The 24,392-nt window shown below is 46.1% G+C and overlaps 1 protein-coding gene across 1 annotated transcript; it reads right to left on the minus strand.

Moving 5' to 3' along the window:
• Positions 1 to 7,093: 7,093 nt before the first annotated feature.
• On the minus strand, positions 7,094 to 17,699 carry RHOU (ras homolog family member U). The gene is made up of 3 exons (XM_014733472.3): positions 17,220 to 17,699; positions 15,442 to 15,500; positions 7,094 to 10,457 (listed from the first exon to the last, which is right to left on the minus strand). Exons 1-3 carry the CDS (start codon positions 17,479 to 17,481, stop codon positions 10,002 to 10,004), a joined length of 777 nt encoding a protein of 258 aa, XP_014588958.2. The 5' UTR covers positions 17,482 to 17,699; the 3' UTR covers positions 7,094 to 10,001.
• Between the last annotated feature and the right edge of the window lie 6,693 nt (positions 17,700 to 24,392).

A 24,392-nucleotide genomic window follows, 5' to 3' on the forward strand; every position in this document is an offset into this window, starting at 1 on the left:
CTCTGATGCACAAAACAGTAGGAACAAGGCTTTCTCCTTCACAGTTAAAGCCAAACCGATTTGGAAGTGAGCAATTTCAGCACAAACCTGTGGCATTTTGTCTTAAAGTTGTCATGCATGCACTGTGCATGCATCATATAGGCACATCACCTTTTGATCTTGTAAACATATGAAGTCACAGACCTCTTGGCTGTCATATCTCTCCTGAAAGTATCTGCAGAGACAAGTTTGGCCAGAATCAGCTCACGATTTGACAGACCAGTGGAGATGCTCTTTGCTGCTGCTCAGGAAACAATGGGGCAGAAAGGACAAGACTCTCCCCTCCTGCTAGCTGCTCCCTCAGCTGCCAACCACCAGCCAGTACAAAACAGTCTGCTTCCAACAGTCCAGTTCTGCATGACGGGAGCACTAACTGCTGCTCCCACCTGGACAGCGAGGCAATGCGGCAGCTGTATAATTTTTTTTGGGTCTTGGAAACTTGTGCTTCCTGAATATTTTGCCAGTTCAATGTGGAACTGAAGCTGTGTTTTGTTCCTAGCATGGCCACATCCTAACAGGTCACAAAACCTTTGGGGTGGGGGAGGGGAGTGTAACACAACAGCTGTTCCCAGATATGTGCTCCCTCCTCCTTAGAGGCCACTTTCTCTCCTACACAGAGTTTCCGTGATGGGTACCAAATGAGAGCTCAGCCTTGAAACGGAGCCTGATGGAAGCCACCCACCTAAAGTTCCACATGGGCTTTCTAATGTCTGCACAGAAGCCAGCCTTGACTTGATTTTTCTTAAAGAGCTGCCTGAGAATGGAAATAAGGGAATGGAATTTTCTCAAATGTCTAATGTTTGTCAACTGTTTTTACAGTACCATTGACACCTATCACAGACAGACGGGGCAGCAGGAGCTCAGGCCCATGTGGAGAGGCTCTCCTATTAGGTGCAGTTGAGGTGAGAAGTCCTGGGGCCCATGGCAGATGTCTGACACACGGCAGGATGTTCACATACAGAGGAAGCTGAGGAGTGGGGGTCTATGGCCCTCATTCGGATTAAACTAGTGTGAAAAATTAAAGAACATTCACAAGACACAAAATCTAAACTGACGTTTCAGCAGAAGCAAGAAGTCCAGGTCAGAGACCCTGGGGAAGTCCCTAAACTTTCCCTAGATGTAGAAAGGGAGTTTAAGATGATCTTGTCAAGTCATAAAGGGCAGGCTGACCCAGCTCTCTCCAGGTGATGCATGCAGAGAGTATGGTGATTAGTCGGCGGGACTGGGACAGAAAGCGAGGAGGAAGCATAAGTGCATAAAAGAAAGTCCTGGAATGAAAATATCAAAATATCGGGTGATGGGACTATGATTGTTTTTCTCCTTTCTAATTTTCTAGTTTTTCCAATATTCTTATAACGATAATATATTTTATCATTTAAAAAGTATTAAAATAAACAGTTGTTAAGGGTAGTTTCTGAAGGTAATTTCTTCCTAAACACGCAGTCCCCATGACTCATTTTTTATTCACCACCCTGCAGCAGCCACACGCACAGCAATAACTTTTGCAATATTTGTTATGCATTAAATCGTAAAACTCTGTGAGGCCCGGCAGACCTGCACTCAACACGGTGCTTTGAGGATAAAGGTCCCCATTTAATAAGTACTTGAGCACTGCCACATCTTTGTCAGTGGACTATATTATGATATTGTTTAAATTGTGGCATATTTGTGGTTGAAGGCTATGGTTAATTGTTAAAAAGTTAATTGCTATTGAGTCATAAGAGATAACTCTGTCTCCCCAAGAGAGACTAATTAACTTGGGAAGTCTCTGTAAGAGGAGATCAGATCAGAGAGGGAGCATATTTATCTCTACATGACTTTCCACAGCCAGCACAGTACGTTCCTGATGTGCAAGGAGTCTGTACGTTCAGTCTCACATTGGCAAGTACACATTGGTGCATAATAAATTCTTTTCTTCTTACAGATAACAACCAAGAAACTGTCAAGGCGTAAACTCACTTTAATCAACTTCATTATTTTCTCTGTTTTGCACTATTGGAATCTTCTTCCTTTTCCTTTTTCTTCTTTTCCTTTGAACTTTAACAGGTTTTGCTTAGTGAAGAGTTCATTCACTGAGCTGCTCATGCATCAGAAAGTGAGAGATTTTCTGTCTTCCTGGAAAACCCTTCATTTACCCAGGACGCGTCCTGCCACGTTCTTAGGACGCCCAGCTGCCTCTTCTTTCTGTGTGCCTGTGCTGGAGCTGCTGAGGCCTCTGTCCACAATCACATGGACCACTTGAGCCCAATGGTCTCACGACATAATTTTCTGTACTTGGAGTTTGGTGAGATCTACTGATTTCTTAACTTGATATTGATTTTGCTTAACATGAAAACTCCTAAGCCTTTGGAGATCAAGGCTGAAAAGAAGTGTGATTATCTTAAAATTAGAGAAAAAAAGGGGCAGGGGAGATTTCTTAGCTTTAGCTCCTGGTGAGGTTGAAGAAATTAAACTCATGCACAGGCAGCACGAGGACCCTGGAAGCCACTCCCCTCAGCCCAGGGCCTCGTAGCCCCCGCTGGTGGCATTGCCGCAGCAGCAGGCTATCCTAGAACTGTCGCTCTCCACTGAGTTCCCTACGTGGGCGTATCGCAAACTGCATGCAAGAGAAAAGCAAACTAAGGTCTCAAAAGTGGAAACAGGACCTGGCAGAGGAACAATGAGAGACAAAGTTAGATGGTCTCAGAGTATCCTGGGGCATAACTACCTATGAAAATGCCTTTAGGGAGGCAGAGAAGCAGAATAGGAAACAGAACCAGCCAGTACAGAAGCACTTCTCTCTTTGTTTTTCTTTATTTCTTCTTCTCCCCAAAGCCCCCCAGTACATGGTTGTATATTCTAGTTGTAGGTACTTCAGGCTCTGCTATGTGGGATGCCGCCTCAGTATGGCTTGATGAGCAGTGCTGGGTGTGTGCCCAGGATCCGAGCTGGTGAAACCCTGGACCACTGAAGCAGAGCTCACAAACTTAACCACTCGGCCACGGGGCCAGCCCCTCCACTTTTTCCATTTTGAAATAGAAACACTTGACTTTCAGTAGCACCAGATCAGTTTTGGGGATGAAGGTAAGGTGATTTTGATTAGGGCTTTGGTGACATGGGAGGCTAAGTTTGGGTGAGTAGTCAGCAACATGAGAGCCAGTCTTATTGAAGGTTGGCACAAAGGCAATAACTACTCATATAATGGCCCACCCCCTTTCTCATCCCTTAGATTCTGAAATAAACTGACAAAGGAGGTAAATTGTGTAGATCAAATAAACTTGTTGAAAATCCACTCGTCAGTGACTGTGTCTGGTTTAGACCATTAATGAGCAATAATTGCCTGTGTACAGCCCTCCTAGCTTTGTGGTCTGGCCTGAGATTTCATTCTAGAATGAAAATTAGGAAGCCAGGAGGATTGGGGAGAGAAAGGGGACATGGTGGAAGAGGATCCAAGTGGAGGGAGAAGTTTGGGGGATCTAAGTGATTTTGTGCGTGTGGGATTTTTCTGTATTTTTACCAATAAAACCTTTGATAAATAAATGAGTCAAGCTGAGCTGTTTCTGTTTTCCTTGCTATGGCTGATGACATTTTAGATATCAGAGTTTTAAGTCCCTATCAAGGACCTCTTGAGACACTTCAGCAGATTCGAAATGGAAGTCGGGCCCAGCCAGCTGGGTCTGGTGTCATCTAAATTTGCGACAAGTTGAAGCACAAATAGTAGTCAAGCTTCTTGATTTCCTTGATAAAATGTCCATTTTGATATTTGTTCCTGAAGCACACGACTTTCTCTTTCACCAACCACGTACAACAGTGGTTCTTATCTCAAAGTTAAACCTGAACCACCTATTATCTAGCATCTCTCAAAGAGTGATTGATGCAAGTGCTACTTCTGAAAGCTTGTGTACTAAAGGATGCACTAGAATGTCTAAGTTCTATTTGTGCTTTAAGTTAAATACTCCAAAGCAGTATGCCTGGGTTATAACAGCACATGCCCTGTGGAAACGCTTTCCATAGCCACCACACTGTATGCTGAATTAACGTTAATGCCTCTAGATGTTTGATTGAGAGGAAACGCTAGCAATAGCCTTATGGAAAATGTTTCTCCATCTTCTGCAAAACCAGGCACAGATGTAAAATATTCACGTTGACATTTTTAATACATTTTCTCCCCAACTGAAGCCAAATCCTAATCAGAAGCCATTCTACTAATGTAATATGTGACAGCACTGTCTTGGAGAGGGAAATTCAGGTGGTCGGTATGATCGCTGCATTCTCTCCCTTTGGGGATCTCCCTGAGATGCCAAATCATAATGAACCTGTTTGCGGGGTCCTGAAGAATAAGGAGAGATAGGAGATGTGGATGTTTAATGATATCAAGATAAGACAAGACTTCATCTATCTCACGATAGAGATGGTTTTGCCAGTGGGACCAGAAATATTCAATGTCATTGACTACTACCTCAGTAGCTCTCACCCCAGGAGGGATGACCTGCCTTATCTGTCTCTGTCAGCCAGCTAAGCCAAGGGGGCCTGCCAACATTTTCCCAGGGACTCTCTGCCCCTATGTCTGGCCAAGACCGCTGTTGACAGCTGCCTGGTACCCTTTCAATGTGGGCATGAATTCAGGCAGATGATCGCCAAGCCCCATTGGCCTTGGAGCCAGTCTGTCTCAGGATGGCTTTGCCAGTTTCACTTTGTGTTCATCTAATAATTTACCTTGAGTGTGAAGGGGACACCCTGAATCCCCTGATTTTCATGTTCTTGGAGACCATCTTCACCTTGGCCCTCAACTATCAGTAACAGGAGATCGTAGCATCCCTCACATACACATAATCATGCACACACACACACACACACTCACACACACACACAAGACTGTCTATTGGTTTTTGGTTTTGTTTTGCTCTTGCTAACTATGGCAGAAAGAAAGCAGTTGTTCTCCATGTTCAAATTAATGGAGAGAAGAGACCAAAGGGGAAGGAAGGTCCAGCGGTGTCCTGGATCCCCTCTCTGAGGAGTGAACGCGGGCAGCGTGGACCTCTCTGAAGTGAGGGGGCAGGCAAGGCTGAAGCAAGCTCCAAGTAAACGCTATTTAAAGACAGGGAAAAATGCTATGTACACTCTGCAAAGAGAGGATGGAAGAAGCACCTAAATTGGTTGGGGGCATCAGAAACCCTTCTCAGAGAAGGTGACATTAATCCTGAGACCTGAAGGACTGGCTTATTAGGCACACATGTGGAAGGAAGGGCTTTCACACTCTGGGAATGTAGTGAACCAAAATCCAGGGACCCGAGAGTGCAGGGTACTTTTGGGAGAGCCAGCCAGAACAGGGTAGGACATTTAAAGCAGATGGGAGGTAAGATCCAGAGCAAGAAAATCCTTGCAGGCCTCGCCAAAAGGAATTTGGATTTTCTTTCAGGCCTGTGGTTCCTCAACAGAGGGCCAGCCACCTCTGGGGGAGATGGAGTTAATGACAAGAGACGGGAGAACCTACAGAAGCACCGAGCTTGCAGAATAATGCCACACACGTACGTGCTCCTATTTTTCAATTATATGTAGATGCTTTTGTGATTAGCTTAATATCAACTGAAAGCATTACTGAGCAGAAAATAAAATGAAAATCACTTTTGAATTCACAAAGGCTTTTATTATTGTTATCTCAATCAATGTGAAAGTGCAATTACACGTGGTTTTTTATCTTTATGTACTTGGATAAAAATAGTAAAAGTACAAATTACTATTGTGTAAGGTCTGCAAAATTTGGAGGCATTTTAAATGTCTGGGAATCAATGCTAGTGGCAATGGAGCATCACTGAACATTTCTTAGAAGTGAAGTGATGTGAAAAACTTTGAGTGTTAAAAAAAAAAATCCCACTGGCCACAGTGCAGATGCTGGTATGGAGAGAGGCCAGACAGAAGCCCTTCCCTGCATTCCTTCTGTCCTGTCCACACTGGCCTCCAGGACATGCCACACAGTCCTCTGCCTCAGGGCATTTGCACCTGCTATCCCTTTTGGAAAACTTTTCTCCCAAATACTTATTCATGTAAACATCTCCGTGAAGCACTCCCTGACGTCCTCCAAAGTGACTGGGCCCTCTATCGATGTATCCTGGGAAGGCTTGTCCTGGAGATGGAGGGCAGGACTGGGGCCAGACGAGGAGAAACTTCTGGGTCCCTCTGGGCTAGGAGCAGGCGCCCTGTGGTGGCCAGTGAGGCAGTCTAGGACACTACATGCAGATGAGCAGTAGTTTTAGTTACTCTCTGCACAGTATTCCAGTCCACTGAGGTTGAAGGTTCAGTGGATACAAAAAGATCATAGCCTTGCCCTGGAGGCAGCGTGTGGAATGAAGTGGACAGGCCCATCCTCCACTAGATGACCAGGACCACTGTCCACCCCCTTCAGGCTGGAGGGGGGAAGTAGGATGACATCTGGCCCCTCAGAATGGTCCTGTCCCAGGGCCCCATCCCTGGAGCCCTTAAAGTAAGGGCTGCATCTGGGTAGCAAGGTGAGAAGGCTGACGGCAAGAACCTGAGAAACACATCCAACACGTGGGCATCTCCAGCGCCCTCCGAGATGGGGACCCCAGAGCTCTGCTGGTCTTCATTGTAAAGTTGGTGGGGCTCATGTGCCTTTAACTTCTGATCCCTTCGCTGGCCACTACAGATCTAGGACCTTGACCCGTACGTGCACACGCGTTCTCATTCGGAACTCAAATAGCCTGGTGGGAAAGGCAGCACCAAGCTAGGCTCAGACCTAGCGACCTCTCCATCTCATCACACACTAAGTGCTTCTCTGAGTCTGGACTTTCAGGTCCAAGAACAGTGCTCCCTCCAACACACAGGGACATAGCACACGACCCGTTACAGATGCAGAGTCAGAGCGCGCTCATGTCAGACTGTAACCCCAGAACTCTCAAAACTCCACATCGATTAAGCACTTACTGTTGGTTGGGGGGTGCATTCCCAAAACATCTCTGGGGGCACGCCACGATGCTTCACAACCAGCCTTCTTCTGGATGTGGCTGAACTTTTATTCACTTCCAACAAAATTCTTTGGTAGAAAAGGCAAGTGCAGTTATATCCATAGGTCAGAATTTATTTCATACCACATCATTTATAGCATTTGAAAGGACAACGTTCAGCTCAACATCATTTATACTCGAAACAGAAAAGCACAACTTGGTAAGGCATCAGATTACAAGAGTCTGGGGAGAAGACCTTGCCCTCCCTCCTGGCTTCTGTGATACCTGGGTGGTTTCTCTTAAGTCTGTCAAGCACAGAGAGCAACATGACAAAAGTTTCATTTCCACAGACTTGGTAAAAAGAGACAACAAAACAGGTTTGGAGTATGTTGAATTTTTAAATTTTGTCTGGTCTACACTGGAGGAGTTAAACTAAAGTGGCATTTTCTGAAGCACAGCTCTTACAAAGTCTTCTCTGCAACACCAAGCTACAAGTTGAACAATGTTTGAGCTTTGAAGTGAATCAACTTTGTATTTAACTCAAGCATATACTTTTCAAAACTTTTCCTCTCAAGTCTCTATTTTCACAAAGAAATAAAAATGGAGAAAAACCTCGAGGAGAATCGTACCTTTACTATTCTATGAAATGCAGCAACATATTAAAAATGGTTGCAATTTAGTATCAACCCTCTAGATGTTCAGTGCTAATGGCACAGGTTGTATCAAGCTGCGCAAAAATAAACCACTTGAGTAAAGCTCTCAGAACTGGGCCACACAGGCATTCTTCACTAAGCGCTTTCCACCAGTGGCCCTAAAGGCAGAGGGTGCCAAAGGTCCCTCCCAGGGGGACCAGGAGTGGCCTCCATATGCTGTCACATGCATAAAACTCCTTTCAAGTTTCGTGTTCTGTCTTAAAAAGTAATTTGCACTGTACTCCATGGCATTTGCTTAAATATAAAAATACTGTTTAAACTTATCAGTCAAATAACTCACCTCCCACCCCCACCTCTGCACACCCGGGCAGGCAGCGCCCAGTCTGGGAAGCTGGCTTCCCAGAGAGGTGAGCCAGGCACCCAAGCTCCGAATGCATTTCATTGGGTCTCTTGAGGCATTTCCACAAATGAAGTAATTTTATTTACTCAACTTGCAACTAGCCACTTCAGAAAACTATGACTGATATCAATTTCAATGTACTGAAAAATAATAGTAAACAGTCTATGTATTTTAGATTTTAAACAAAGAAATTAATTTCATTTACTAACAGAAATAAAAGAAGCCCCTGACCTAAAGTATAATCTGATCTTTTACTTTTTCTATAGAAAAACACAAGACCCACAGAAAGAGAAAACTCTTCTATGCAATGGCTCTACAGAGAGTTCCCTGGTAATTGAATAGATTTTGGTAAATCTGCTCTACCCACTGCAAACTCCACACCACAATTCAATGCATTAGGCTCCTTTTTGGCATCTCAGAAGCATACCCATCAGAGTGCAAAACCTCTCTCCTAACATGACATTTTTTTCTCAAGAAGGTTAAGCCCTAAAAAACTGCCACCCTAAAGAACATTAATGTTTCACAAAAAGTGGTTTTCTGACTGTCCCACAGTATGGATGCAGCTAAGTGTGGGGGCTGTGGTCCTGGCACACACCCTGCTCCTGGCCGGCCACAGCAGACCCCCCACGACCCCTCTGACACGCAGCACCGGCCTCTGCTGCCAGGTCCCTGAAAGGCGTCTATGGATCTATTAATTGGTTGTTTTCACAGGTTTCAAGTGACATTCATTTTAAAACAGGTTTTAAGAGGTGTTCATGTTTTGTTTTAAGATGGTGTCAAAAATGTGTTAAGATACACTTAAAATCATATCTAGGGTATAATCAAAAAGAGATCTGTTTAAAGAAGTGTTAACAAAAAGAGGAAGCCAAGCTTCCCTCACATGTTTTTGTGACCATGCTTTTTCCCACTAACTGCTTAGAAGTCTGAATCAGCAGCAAACGCGGCCATATGTATACGTACGTGTACGTGGACATGTGTACGGAGAAGTACGTTGTGCCTGACTTATGAAAAAAAGCACACTTTCTGTCCCACAAACATTTGCTGCAGGCCTTTCAAGGGTGCTCCCTTCCCTGCAGGGAGTGACAGGACAATTTAAGGTTGGCCGCTTACAAACCACCGGACAGGTGCTCCCCAGCGCCGGGATACTGGGACTAAGGCCGTCCAGAGCACGTGCATCGCAGCAAGTACCACCTGCTGATCTCAACAGGAATCACTCCCTAAAGCAAACCTAAGAGCTACCGACCAACACTTGCTTTACCCCTCGTGGCATTTTGGCTATTTATACAGTGTCAACACAACTGGTCTGAGAACAAAAAATTCCAATAAATAATTTTTCCTTTTTGGCCTACTCAGTGCCAAAGAGTTAGTGGGATGATTTTTGTTGGTTGTTTTTAAATCTTAAGCACCTGGGTATTAGTTTATGACAAAAGTGACTGGTTTAAGGTTTTGTAGGCAGAAGTCTCTCATTTTCTCTCAGATTTTTGCTCCTTAAAAAAAGAAAAAAGAAGTATGGCATTTCAAAGCTAAGAGTTGTTCTGAGCACAGCTGGCCCGTATACACAACACACTGTGCACTAGGCAGCCCTTAGCCAAGGGATGGCTAACCACGCCATTTCCTCTTTGTTCTTCTGTACATTGTAACGTAGCGAAACTTCCTTCTTGACACCCAGATTTGAGGTGTCTTTTCCATATTAGATATAAATTAATCCAGAGATATAGAGCTATAAATTTCCAGAGTTACAAAAAACGTTAACTTACTTCAAAAATATCTTGCGTAAGTACCTCCTCCCTAAGCGCAAACACACAGGACAACCAGAGGCAAGAAGGAGCGCACGGGGTGAGGACCCTCCTGCAGCGCAGACCCAGGCTCTGCAGACAGGCTCCGCACGGTGCAAGAAGTCACGTCAGCTAATGTAGCCTCTAATGTTGATTCCGTCGGGACACAGCTGCTCTGGGTTTCTTGCCGGCGTCATACGAAGCAGCAGTACGTCTTCCACCAGGACTTGGAGAGGTTTTTCATTTTGTCTGGAGTCCTGCTTTTGGACTTCTTTGGCTGCTGCTGGGAGTCTGAGTATTGAATGCCAGCGACAATGGCCGCGTCAAAGACCTCTTTGAGGTTTTTCTGAGTCAGGGCCGAGCACTCAACGTAGGAGGCGGCTTTGATTTCCTCGGCACACAGCTTAGCCGCCTCTTCAGGCACGGGCTTCTCTTTGCATTTGTCCAACTCAATGAGGACTTTGACATCTTCTCTCAGATCTGACTGAGTTCCAACCAGGATGATAGGGGCTTTGGGACAGTGGCATCGAATCTCCGGCACCCATTTCTCACTGACGTTCTGGAAGGAGGAAGGGCTCACAACACTGAAGCACAGAAGGAAGATGTCCGTGTTGGTGTAGCAGAGAGGCCGGAGCTTGTCAAACTCATCCTGCAACCAATCAAAGCAGCCAAGAGGTATTTTTTAAATCAATTTTCATCTCATCAGCAAAAAGACTATCTTAATATTTTTCTGGACCGGATCTGGCAGTGAGAGAAAGCCCACTGGGTATGGAAGGAAGAGCCTGTGCTGCTTACTTAAATGGGGCCATGCTCCCAGTGCCACAAAATCTGCCAAAGGTGTTCAACATCTTCATCAATACTCATGACCTACTTGCGACTTACCATAGAAAAAGTACTTAGATTTGATGGATTTTAGAAATAAAATTTATTTTATCTAGACTTCAGCCCAGAGTAACCGATGCTTACTTTTTCAACTCTGGTACTTAGCTACTCTTCTAAAATTTACCCAGCACCCATACTGATCCCTAAGACCTCAGCCTGATCCCAGTGAGCCCCAGTCTAACACAGCTCCCCTTTTTAGGAATCCAGCCCTGGGGCCAGCCCTGTGGTTGAGTCGTTAAAGTTCCACGCACTCCGCTTGGGTGTTCTGGGTTCGCAGGTCCCAGGTGTGGACCTACTCCATTCGCCAGCCACAACATGGAGGCATCCCACAAACAAAAGACAGAGGAGACTTGGCACAGATGTTAGCTCAGGGCGAATCTTCCTCATCAAAAAAAGAAAAGAATCCAGTGCTGCCCATCCTCAGGCCAACTGTGAGCAATGCCCATTTCATCCCATCTGCACTGTGCACACTCAGGGCACACACCGTGCAGAGTAATGTTAACCAGACACAAGGACAGACCAAGAGTGGGGGCTGAGGACCTTTGTCAGGTGGCTCTCACCAGCAACTCAGAGACTCTGTGCCTCTCACTGTCACTGACAACATTAGCTTACACACTCTCATTCTTGCTCTGTATACTTCTTTCTTCTTGCTTTATCTCCTTTTGCTCCCTCCTTTCTTCCTTACTCCCCCCTCTTTTTCTGTCTACCAATACCAGAGGCCTCCATGCTAGGTGCTTGGGGAAGACAGAGGACCAGAGAAAGGGCATACGCACCATATCCTAAGGTACAGAGACTGGATGGGATCGGTTAGAGTCGATTATCTAAGCCAGCCAGCAGGCTGCTGCACACTCTGCTGCAGTCCCCTACTGAGAGACGCATGCTGACCACAGGCACTGTGAAGGGCCCGGGACACGGCAGGGAACAGACAGACACGGCCTCCACCTTTCTAGAGATGTCTGTCTCCAAGTCAGCATTTCTTTACGTCAAACACCCGACAGTCCCCTCCGGTGCCATATTCAGCTAACTGGAAGCTTTCACTCAACTCTCTTGCAGGAAAATATTTACATCATCTCATTCCTATTTAATATTTCTATCTGTGGGTGCCACATCCTCAGGTATAACGTGACGGATAATTTCCCGTGGCAAAAAAGTTAAATGTCATCCAGGCTTTTGTTACTCAATTGGCATACTCTGATTATTTAACAAACTACCATTTACATGCAAATTATTCTGCATTTGTGGTCTTTTTCTAGGCGTAAAGGAAACCTGGATCTGTTTTATTTGAAGGCACTTTCTTCATTTGAGGCTCCCCATATTTCAGTTGTGGGGCAGCCAATGATATTAAAGCCGACCAGCTGAAACACTCAGGAAGTAATATGGCATTTCAGAACGTCGCTGCCACGTGTCCATCTTCTATAAGCCAAAGTTAAAAAGGAACGACTTAGGTTTCTCGGTGCCAACTTTGTGCCGAACGAATAAACACTGAAACTCAACCAGGTAGACTAAGGCCCAGCTCTGAAGATCTTTTAATGAAATGTTCCCTCTGTTTTCAGAGGGCTTAAAGGAAAAAGCACAAAACCAAGAGTGGTGTGAAGTCAGCTCCCTCAGGCAGCTGCACTTGCTGCTGGAGGGCAGTTGCCCTTGGCCAAGCCCTGGGTTCTGGGGTTGCATTACCAGTAAAAAGAAAGGTGCGGGCAGGGGCTGGCCTTGGGAATCTAGCCCCCCAGACCTCCTGAGATTCTGACTAAGGGCTTGGGAAGTAAAGCAGAAATTAAACCCAACTGCTCACTGCCTGACCAGAAACCTTAGATAGTTGCTGAAATAGACTCAACACACGTATGTGCGAGAGGCATACTGGAATGCACCCTCAAGGAAATGCGCTCCGAGGCCCGGCACTTTGCACGCCTTGCCAGGTCTGCGGGAAGACGTACAGGATTCAGTCCAGGGGCAGGGCAGGGCAGACACGCAGCTGGACAGTAGCATTGGTCAAGATGCAAACTGATTTTTCTTTTTCTTCTTTTTTAGTACGTTTTCCCAAGTGCTTTATGGGTCAAAAGGCTGAAGAATTCTCCACTCCTATTGGCAATGCTACAGTGACCTGTTCCTGTTTCAGTGCTGCTCCTTTCTCTTCCATTTCTTAAAGTCCTCAGTTTCTGATCACTTTCACTTGAGTAAGACTGTGAGTCCAGCGTCAGAAACTCCTTTCAACATCTTATATACTCACCGACCCTCCTTAACGAGAAAACGCACAGGCACAGAAGCAATTTCTAGTCATTTACTCAGCCAGTAGACTATATTCTTGGCCTGAGCTTCTATATGAAAGCCAGTTTGGGCCCCAGCTTATGGCTTCCTGTGCTCATCTTCTCCTGGAGTGTGAAACAGAGGTCGCTGGAGCCACGTTCCCCTACGAGGCAATCATGAGGGCTGCCCAGAGGCAGAAGGAGACCCACTGGCTGGGTCAGCATTGAGAAAATCTGGCAGTGTCCAATCAAGTCCCTTAGAAGGTACTTCCTCAGATCTGGGTTAGGACGACCACCTTGCCCAGCTTTGCTAATAGTCAAGACCGAATACTAACTGACAGTTGGGAGCAGGAAAAAAACTGACTTTATCTTACCAGCTGTGTATTTTTCATAAATACTTTTTGAAGTTGATTTTCTACAAATCCTTAGGTGGTGGCCTCCTTCATTACATAATAAGGTATACTTTACTAGCCAGAACATCAGCTAGGAAAGGCAGCAAATCTCAATGAAGACACTGCTGAGAGACCAGAAGAATAATTTCCAGATAAACAAAAGCTTACCAGTTTGCATCAAAATCTTTTTTTCCCCTAATTATAAGCTTTTTTCATGCAAATATTTCTAAAACGATTCTCATGCTTCCCTGGCTTTTAGACGGACCACACTAAGGAAAAATCGAACTCTTCCTTGGTAACTCAGGATCATTTCTACGAAGTTTGTCCGGTAAAAGGCCCATTCCTCCTCCAAAACTGCTTGGAAGTTTCCCTCCCAGACCCACTGGCCCTGAGTACCGAGCTGCCATTGTCTTCCCCTTTCTGTAACTTGGCTGGTTTCCTTCATAAAGTGGACTAACTGGTTTGTCTTCCCTATGGACTGTAAGTGTGTTGAGGGGCAAGCCCATGACAAGTTTGCATCCTCAGGACCTAGCACACCATTCATTCATCCATTCACAAACCCTGATAAAGCCCTACTATGTGCCAGGAAGGAGGGCACAGGGGAGGGAGGCAAGAGGCATAAAACCCCCGCCCAGGAAGCTGCCTCTGCAAGAACCAACGCTTAACGGAGAGCCCAGTGGGGCGGGGACGGGCACTGGGCTGCCTGCTCCTCCCCTAGAGGGTCCCAGACAACCATGCCTCTCAGTGTCCTGTGCTCCCTATCTTCTACCATTGTTGTCAGGCTGTTCAGCTGCCACTTCTTGCTTTAGCACGGACCCCTATGTTTATTGAGATGCTGCTCTGCCCCCATTTTGACCCACAGTAGGAAAAACATTCTCACTTTATACAAAGCAATTAAGCTTTAACTATAAATACCAGAAGGACATTCAGAAAGATTAAATATGAGAAAAGCCCGAGTTCTTTGATTTTTCTTTTCCACAGGCAGTAAAATAAGGACTGTGCCTGGTTTTCCTGCTCGCAGTGCAGGGGAAGCGGAGGTGCTTCAGTGATGGGTAAGGAGAGAACGGAGGAGGCCGGGCTACAGCTCACGGCACTGGGGCCACCACCAAACCAGCATCCACCTGGGGATCAAGGCTGCCAGTCTCGCATCACCTTGAGGTTTGAAAACTATGGCTCTGAATGTGCTGTCCCAGAGGTGAGCAACGTGGAGGCCCTGGCTTGGCTGAGGCACCTGGGGACACTGGAAAGCCTACTTCTTCTTAAATGCAGATGGACATGTGACAACAGCTCAGAAAGTGAGGTGGGCACTTTTACCTGCCTACAAAGTGCCCGCAGCACTTTCTCGAACTCTAGCAAGTACTGGAGAGACTGCATGTTTATTAACTGCCACTTTGGCAAACTCAAGAAATGGCACCCTGGGGTCTCAGAGAGCACAGCGAGACTTCAGTGACTTGAGCACCATGCCAGGAGGCACAGGGTGATGACAAGCGCCCAGAGCTCTTTGGGGGTACGCCCCAAGGGGGACCTCTTCCCATCACCTGGGTGTATCATCCAAGTGTGTGATGCTCGAGACAAGAACAAATGGTCATGATTTGGAAAGACTAAGTACCAGGTCCTTCACTCCTCCAGCCTCGGACAGCTCTGATCACTGCTTCAAGGGAGGCGATGGCCCAGTGAGCAAGCCCACAGCTTAGGAAGGGAAATATTAATGCTTACTGACATGAACTCTATCTTTTTCTTGAGTAAATTTCTTAAATATTTGGCTTGTTGGCCTTTAATCAAACGATTATAAGATATCCCCAACTTTGAGACATGATTACAAAGCCTCATTGATAATTTTTAACAAAAACTAGAAAGTGAATAACATCAGAAACTCCTATAAGATCAGAACTGTTCTTAACTGTCTCCCCGGCCTGCCCATGCAAAGCCGGGCCAAACCCTGCTTTACTGCCGCAGAGTTCTCCCCCTACCCCAGCCCCAATCCCTCTGAGAGGGGCCAGCAGCAGCGGTGCAGCTCCTTCGCGAGGCTTTAGAACAGCCCAGGTATTGAGGGAGGTTCTTCGGAGACCTTTAAAAGGCCGTTTCCTTTCCCGGCACTGAACAGCGACGTGATACTCACCTGTCCTGCCGTGTCACAGAGCTGGAGTCTCACAGGCCGCCCATCCACGGACACCACAGCTTAAAAACAAGACCAACATGACCATCAGGTGGTGTCTTTTAAGCCCGTTTGGAACAACGACAGTTTTAGCTAGCACTACCATTTTCTCTCCAAACCCTTCAGCTCCTCTTCTGGGTCCCCTAAGGAATTAAAGACCCGCCTGAAACAAGCAGGCCATAGAGGCATTTTTCTATACAAATCTCCCAGAGCTGGCAATTCACTCCATTGCCACAGACAGGCAGCAAGTCCCTGAGCCCTTTGATGGCACCCCAGAAGGGCCTGCGCCTTTCTCCCAGCCAGGAAGATTCATTTTCCTGTCACTCTAGTTTCAAAAAAACCTAAAAACCACACTGGAGGGTAAGTGGAAACCAACTTTACAATTTTAAATCAGTGGAAAACCTCACAAATAATTGTTTTCCCTTGGGAAATGTTCTGAGACTTCAGGGTATATCATAAAATTGTAGCTTGTTTTGGGAACATGTGCGAACCCACGTTGCCGGGCATTGTCCTGTTTATAAAAGAGGGCACTGCTTATCTCTCCCTGTCAGCTCTAAGAGAGACTGGAAAAGAGAGACATGAAAGGCCCCGTGGCCACCTTTGTGCGGGGATGAAGTGTCTGGGGGGGCGCCTGCATCAGGGCAGGCCTGAAAGTTTCTACTCGAATTAAGCCTTCAGTTTCGTCTCAATACAACTTTCTAAATTGTTTATAAATGTTTATACTAGTGAGTTGAGAGGAAAAAAGGAAAGAAACAATTCCCTTGATGTGGGAAACCCACTCGCACAGCTGTTTTACCTAGGGACCTTGAGATGGAAGAAAGCAAGCCCTTGCCATCACGACTTTTTAAGAAGTGGAGAAGCAATTTTTTTAAGAGTGCGCGAGAGAAAGTGTTTCACACTAGCTTCTGTGGATTTTAATTTTTTCTTAAATTTCAAAAAGACAAGAAAAATCAAGATAAAAGATTTCTTTATCTTTGTATCTACCAAACCAAATAACACAGTACCCCATACCTAAGAGCTTTACGTAGCTCAAAGAGACACTGAAAAGATACTAAGAATCAGAAACTGGGCCATGGGGGGAGGTGGAAGTGCGGCAGTGGGGGCGGGGGTGCCTCAGAAGGGAGGAATCGATCGTGTTTACTCTTCGGGTTTAATCCAAACCTAAGACTTCACTAGTGCCACCAGCGCTATTTCCACTGAATCAACTATTTTACCATCTCTGCGGCTCTTTGAATTGGAGAAGCCCCTTGTGAGGGGAGCCGCCGAAAGGAAAGGACTGACACTGGAGGCCACATGTAATGGCACCTGCGCGTCACCTTCCGATTGAAACTGGCAGTGGCGCCAGCAACGTCGACCTTACGCAACTTCTGTCCGCAGCAAACTGACCCAGCAACCTGAACTCTACCTGTTTGATCCTCGCTCGACTGTGACTAAATTGCGGGGTCATTTCTTTTGCATCGCCTCTGACTCTCGGTCCCCGCCCCCTCCTCCAGCTCTGGTTGTGGGGCTCCCCACTCCTCCGCGGTCCCTCGGTTTGCTCGGCGCTCGCCCCGTCCCCGAGGCTCAGGGAACGTCCTGCACTCTGCCCTGGGTCCGCTCCCGGCCGGAGTTGAGAGCCCGGGGCCCCGTAGCCCCCTCGAGGCGCCGCGGCCCTCGCCCCGCGCTCCCCTCTCTCGGCACTGTGTCCGTCAGCACCGCGTCCGCGGACGGCGGCCACGCGCCCCCGCCCCGGGCCCGCTCACCCGAGAAGTTGTCGAAGGCGGTGGGGATGTACTCGGTGGGGTAGCCGTTGGTGGTGTAGCTCACCACCAGGCTCGTCTTGCCCACGGCGCCGTCGCCGACCAGCACGCACTTGACGCCGCGCCCCTCTGCGCCGCCCGCGCGCCCCCGGCCCCCCGGCGCCCCGGGCCCGCGCCCTCCGCGCGCCCCGCGCTCCCGGCGCGGCGGCACGGGCGGCGCCTCGCAGCGGCCCGGGAACGCGGGGTCCCCCTGCTGCGGGGGCATCGGTGCGCGCGCTCGGACGTGCAGGCGCGGGCGAGCAGGGCCCGGCCCGGCCCGACCGCCCCGCCGTCCCGGAGCCCTCCGGGAACGAGGAGCTGTCACCGACCACTCCGGGCGCGTGCCCGGCCCCGAGAGCGGCGGTTCCGGGCACGGCTGCGGACAAAGGCGGCCGGGGAGGGTCGCGGCTCTGTGCTCCGGCGGCGCCACCCGACTCTGCTCCGCGCGGTCGGAGGACTGCGGGCCGCGCGCTGTGGAGCCCGAGCGCTCTGTCTCCTCCCGGCTTCCCGGCGACACGACGCGTCGGGGGCGGGCGGGGAGGGGAAAGAGGCGGGCCCGGCCCGGCAGCTCCGTCCCAGAGCCGAGGCCACAGCGCCCCCCGCCTGCGCGCCGGGTCCCTGCACCCGCGCCAGAGCCCGTGCCACGCCGGGCGGGCGCGGACCGCAGACTGCGGCTCCGGGGACCCAGAGCACCCGCTCTGGGGGCGACGCCTGAAAGAGCCGGACTGGGCGAGCGCAGCTTCTTCCCCAGCGCCAGCGACGGACACCATCGCGGGGCTGGCCGGGGAGCCGCCCGATTGCGCCGCGCGGGCAGGGCCGCCTGGGCTTCCCCCGGTATCTCGCCGCGCGCCCCCCTCGCCCCCTCCTTCCTTCTTGGTCGGCGCCTGTGCTGTGGGACCCAAGGGGAGAAATAAACTGTCTTGGGGACATGTCGTCTGAAGGAGACTAAATTAACAGGCAACTTTTTTTTTTTTAATTCTAGCTTCAGCCCATCGTGTGATTTTTCTTCCTTTAAAATAATTTATTCTCGTATCATTTGGGAGCGGAAGGGTGCCAGGTCCACTGTTAATGCTCACTTGACTTTCTCTTGGGCATGCCATGAACCAGCAAATTTCTGTATAACCCCAATTCCTTCATTTACTTAAGTATAATTTCGTGACATTAATATCATCTGAAAAAAATTTACCTTTTTCTCTGACTCTTTCCTCTCTGCCTTCCTCCTACCTGTGGCCAACAGTCGCCTCAGAAAACAGGGAGGCCTCTCTGGGCCCAGGCAGGACTCAGAGGCTCCTTGGGGTTTACAGTATGGTGTGAGGAGAGGCACATGCTATCTGCACAAATACTGATGCTGCAACTAAGAATAATAAAAATAGCCACAGCTAGCAAATATTCAGCCTTTCTCACGTGCCAGACCCTGTTGTAAGCACTCCGCCTGAACTTAAATCCTTTGGTGTTAACGTTACTTATCCTCATTTTACAGATGAGATAATCTAAGGACAGAGATGTTGAAGTGCTCAAGTTCCACAAGCTGGTAAGTGGCAGTGACAGGATCCAAACCCAAATAGTCTAGCTCCAGAGCCTCAGCTCTTAACCATGGTCCTGAGAGCAAAAACACACTGCGTCATAAACGCAGACTTGGAAGAGTGGCTGTGGTGGGAATGGAGAGGTGGATTTATCAAGAGGCCAGATGCTTGAATCCGGGTCCCTTTGCTTGCAAAGAACCCTTCCCAAGCCCTGGGGACCCTAGCAATATGAACACATGGTTATAGATTTTTGTAAATTTTACATAATAATTTATTTTAACCACCACCAGTTAAGTGTACTGTCTCTTTCAACTCTCACTTCCCCTCATATTGAGCAGCTTTGAAGTCACTGTGGACATTTTAGGGATCAAGCCAAGGAAAGTGAAGTTGGGGAGACGTTTAGTTTGGGTTTAATGGATACACAGCCAAGACTAAGGTGAGGCAAGGGAGGTGCCAAGGGAAAATTTTAAGGGAGCCAACCTTGCACATCAGCCTGACCCTGAGGATGTGTGCCCCTTGAAGTTCTGAGCCTCAGGTGCCTGGCTTGCCTCTCCTTAACCCTGACCATGATGGAATATATTTACGCGGTTTATAACTCCTATGTGTAAGTATGTTCTTGCTGTGTAAGAATGGCTACCAGTGACATGCTTACTACCCTCTGTGGAATCACGTTGGTGTCTACCTGAACTGTCCTACAGTCCCTGGCACTGGAAGGATTCCAGTAGCAAAGGATGAACAGAGTTTGAGATGGACCAAGCAGAAGCTAGTCTGTGGTAATTCTTGCCATCATAAAACACATAGTCTTGTTAGAGAGGATTTGGCTCTCTCCACTACACCTGGTCAAATGGAAGTTCACTCCTGTCAGGAATATACTCCACATGCAGCATATATAGTTATAAATGCACCATACATTTTTGGAGGAAATCACATGACATAGAATTGATGTGAATTCCTACTTTTGTGAGGACACAAATCTGTGGTAGTATCTCAAACAGCAAGTGTACCTGCATGTGAAGTACATTTCCATTCTTCTCATGGAAAACATATCACAAAATTGCAAAACTGAAAAAGTGGTCAAAGGCTATGCAGCTAGGGAGATATGGGGAGACGTTGTTCAAGGGGCACAAAGTTTCAGTTATACAAGATAAAAAAGTTCTGGAGATCTCATGCACAACAATGTGACTATAGTTAATACTGTATTACATACTTAAATTTGCTAACAGGGTAGATCTTAAGTGTTCTCATACACAAAAGTAACTAAGTGAGGTGATGGATATGTTAATTACTTTGGGGTGAATATTTCATAAGGTATACATATATATCAAATTATCAAGTTGTATAACTTAAATGTATACAACCTTTAATTGCCAGCTATACCTCAGTAAAGTTGGGGGGAATGACGTGCAGCTAAAAAATACTAAAAAATAATATTATCAAGGTGGGTCAGGCAGTTTATTAAAATGTTTTCTTGTGGATTTTTGTACAGTTTATGGTGTTTGTCAGCCTTTTAAATTTTATAGCTTGTTGTGACACATTTCTCATTTTAAATCTATGTTTATTTTGTACCTAATTTTCTATTCTTAAATTTTTATGCTTTCTCTTAAAGAAGGCCCCAAAATTTGACAAGCTTCAGGCCCTACAAAATTTGGCTCTATCCTGACCACTGGCCATATATTAGTTTTTGTATCCTGTAGCCTCTGCCTCTTGTTTTACTTTCTTTAAAAAAAAAAATTATTCAATTCACTCATGTCTTCCACCTCCCTACACCCTGCTTCTTGCAACCACTAGTCTGTTCTCTGTATCTATGAACTTGTAGTGTTGTTGTTGTTTTAGATTCCACGTGTAAGACAGATCTTAGAGTATTTGTCTGTCTCTGTCTGACTTATTTCACTCAACATAATGCCCCTGAGGTCGATCCATGTTGTTGCAAATGGCAGGATTTCATTCTTTTTTATGGCTGAATGATATTCCATTGTATATATGTACTACAATGTCTTTATGCAATCATCCATCAGTGGAAACTTGGATTGTTTCCATATCTGGGCTATTGTAAATAATGCTGCAGCAAACATGGAGGTGCATATGTCTTTTCAAATTAGTGTTTTTGTTTTCTTCAGATAAATAACCCAGAAGTGGAATAGCTGGATCATGTGGTAGTTCTGTTTTTAATTTTTTGAGGAACCTCCATACTGTTTTCCAAAGTGGCTGCACCAATTTACATTCTCACCAACAGTGCGCAAAAGTTCCCTTTTCCCCACATCCTCGCCAACACTTGTTATTTCTTGTCTTTTGAGAGTAGCTATTCTAACAGGTGGTATCTCATTGTGGTTTTAATTTGCATTTCCCTGATGATTAGTGACGCTGAGCACCTTTTCATGTACCTATTGGCCATCTGTATGTCTTCTCTGGAAAAATGTCTGTTCAGATGTTCGTCCATTTTTTAATCATAGTGTTTGTTTTTTTGCTATTGAGTTGTATGAGTTCTTTATTTTGGATACTAGCCCTTTATCACATATATGATTTGCAATTGTTTTATCCCATTCAGTCGATTGCCTTTTCATTTTATTGATGGTTTCTTTTGCTGTGCAGAAGCTTTTTAGTTTTACTCCCTATTTTTATGCTGTCCCTTTTATGTTGAATATTGTCACACCCCACTCATTTTGACCCATCTTTCTAGATTTGACTTAATCAGCTCCCTGCAGCCTCATCTAAAATACCAATAACGAATTCTTGCCCTATTTCTAATAATCTTCTGCAGCGATGCAGGAAAGCAGACCCCACATTGCACCATGCAGTATCTCATTCAAGTCCAGAAGTAGAGAGATGGCCTCGGGTGGCAGAATGTGACTGAGGTCAGGGACTGCAAGAGGCCCCTCGAGCGTGTGGCTCCAGATCACACGATGCATGTTTTGGTCTGTCTGTTTACTGTCCATCTCCCCTTGCCAGCCCCATGAGGTCAGGGACTTTTGTTCATCCCTATACCTCACACCTAGAATTGTGTGGGGCAAATAGTAAGTTCCTCTTTCTATTAAATATTTTTAGAACACATAAATCAAATTTGACTACCTCTTGAAGCAATTAATATGAAACACCATTTCTTTGCTTTCTTTTAAGAATGCATTACCCCTCATGTACTCCCCTTTGTATTCCACCAGGACGGCACAGTTGCAATATCTTCATTGTGTCTTGGATCTAGTAAATTTGGGAAATGCTGCACTTGCCTGGGTGCAGAATTTCTGCTCTTAAGATCTGATCCCCTGCACTAACTTCAGCTGGATGGGCTTAGTGTCTGTTTCCCTCTTCCCTGGTAACTTTGGAACTCATGAAAGCTCCTCTTTTTTGCTCTCGTCCCTTGGAGTGGCTGTTTTCCTGACTGAGCCCTGACCACACTCTTCCTTGGTCTCTTTTTTCCACTGAGGATGCCATCCTAGAAAAACAAATAATCTTGGCATTTTCACTAGAGAAGATGAGAGAATCATTTAAATGTCACCAAGTCACCAGCTGATCCACCAATGGGTCTTTGTCAGTAATCACAAAAATCCCTGAACTCTCCCACCAGCTAGTACTATGGTAAGGGTTCATAGACATGGTCCAACCTGTTGATATTGGTGCCCCGTCTCTAGATGTCTTTTTGTCATTTGCCATTACCCTGTTGGTAACTAGAATGAATAAATTAAGATCTCCCATTGGCATGATGAATTTTTCAGATGTGAAAATAAATCATTACTTTTGATTGTAAAAAATATTTCTGGAAATAAAATGTTTATATTGTTTCTATTGGTCAGATTAGGCTAGTCTGTGCTGCAGTGATAAATACACTCAAAATCTTAATGCCTAGGAACATAGGAGTTAATTTTTTGGTCATGCAAAATCCACTGCAGATCTAGTGGGTCTGCAAGGCAGCTCCCTTCCAAATTGTGACTCAGGCATGCAGTCTGCTTGCATCTTGTAAATGTGCCACCTGGAACACATGGTTTACAGGAAAGAGAGTGTAGAGGGTCATGTGCCATCTATTAAATGCTTCCTCTTGGAAATGACTTCTGCTCACAGCTCTGTATGTGTACCATGCATTTCTGTGTATGTACCCATGCGTACAACAGCCATTTTATAGTAGTTCAAAACTGCAAACAATCTAAATGTCCAAAACAGTAAAATGGATCAGTTAATTTTGGAATTTGTGTTATATTATTCAGTCAAGAAAATGAATAAACTACAGATCAATACAACAACAATAATGAATCTCACTAACATAATGAGGAGTGAAAGAAACCAGACACAAAAAAGTGTAAACTATCTGGATTTGATGTATATAAATGGGCAAAACTAAACAGTTGTTGGATGTCAGAGTAATTGAGAGTAATTGTTATATTTGAGAAGGAGAGGGGCCACTGGGGGCTTTTGATCTTCAGATATGTTCTAAGTGGTGGTTACATAGGTGTTCACTTTCTATTAATTAATTATACTATATATTTGTTTTATTAACTTTTATGAATTGCATTTTATTTCAGAATTACTGTAGTTAAAATGGCCTATAAAACTTATAAATATAAATTAAAAGGGATTCTTGGTTATTTGCATTTTAAAGAACTATTTCCTTTAGCCTAGCATGGTACTAATTATATATTGTATACTTTTTTTTTTTTTTTTTTTTTTGCTGAGGAAGATTCACACTGAACTAACATCTGTTGCCAATCTTCCTCTTTTTGCTTGAGGAAGATTCGCCCTGAGCTAACATCTGTGCCAGTCGTCCTCTATTTTTGTATGTGGGTCGCCACCACAGCATGGCTGCCGGTGAGTGGCATAGGTCCACACCTGGGACCGTACCCAGGCCACTGAAGTGGAGCCAGCTGAACTTCACACTAGACCATGAGGCCAGCCTCTGTATGCTTTTTGAATTAAATAACAAACTCTTATAGTAAAATTTAAATGTGATTTGATTGACTGAATCCTATTTATACAAACTCATCCAGGAACACATAGCATGAAGTACTGCTGTACAGTATTTACATCTCTAATATTTACTTTTAATGTGGGTATCATCTTCCACAAGTGCTGTTTATAAGAGTTTTAGTATTTTTAACAAACTAAGCTAGTCCTGCAGGAATATTACAATGAAGTGAATGGCAATTCATATACATAAGGTCCTGGAGAAAAGTGAAAGCTGCAGGCTAGGCCCTTGGAGGGCCAGCAGGTGAATTTGTACAGGGAGCTCACTAGAGAGGGAGGGCTGGAATTGCTGCTAATGTTGAACACAGATGCTGGGCAAGGCACGCTGGGCTGCACAGCCGGCACCTTTCTCCCCTCAGTCTTTGTTTATTTTCCTTTTTGAAACCCCCTGTTCGGGGTCTTCCCAGATGTTGCAACTCAGCCATTCCCAACTCAGCCATTTCCATGCCCTCGGAACTGCTGGAGCATTCTGAGCTGCCCTCCCTGCTGTTCCGGCCTTTCCGACAGAAGGGCTCCTTCCCAGACCTTTGCAGCAACTGATGTGCTTCCAACTTCTCTCCCCGAGCACACATCACAGAGACTCCATGGCCAAACCAGCTGCCCAAATCCTCACAGAAGATAAGAACTCTTGAGAAACCCCTTAGCTGTTGCAAAACCTTGACCTCCT

Source organism: Equus caballus, chromosome 1, assembly GCF_041296265.1.
Source record: "Equus caballus isolate H_3958 breed thoroughbred chromosome 1, TB-T2T, whole genome shotgun sequence".
Lineage (NCBI taxonomy): Eukaryota > Metazoa > Chordata > Mammalia > Perissodactyla > Equidae > Equus > Equus caballus.

What these genes read in the sequence shown, in the direction of transcription:
- RHOU (XM_014733472.3), bottom strand. Translation starts at nt 17,481, where the DNA reads ATGCCCCCGCAGCAGGGGGACCCCGCGTTCCCGGGCCGCTGCGAGGCG. An exon ending in CGCCTTCGACAACTTCTCGG is followed by an intron (nt 15,501 to 17,219) that starts GTGAGCGGGCCC and finishes CTTGTTTTTAAG; the next exon opens with CTGTGGTGTCCGTGGATGGG. An exon ending in TCTGTGACACGGCAGGACAG is followed by an intron (nt 10,458 to 15,441) that starts GTGAGTATCACG and finishes GATTGGTTGCAG; the next exon opens with GATGAGTTTGACAAGCTCCG.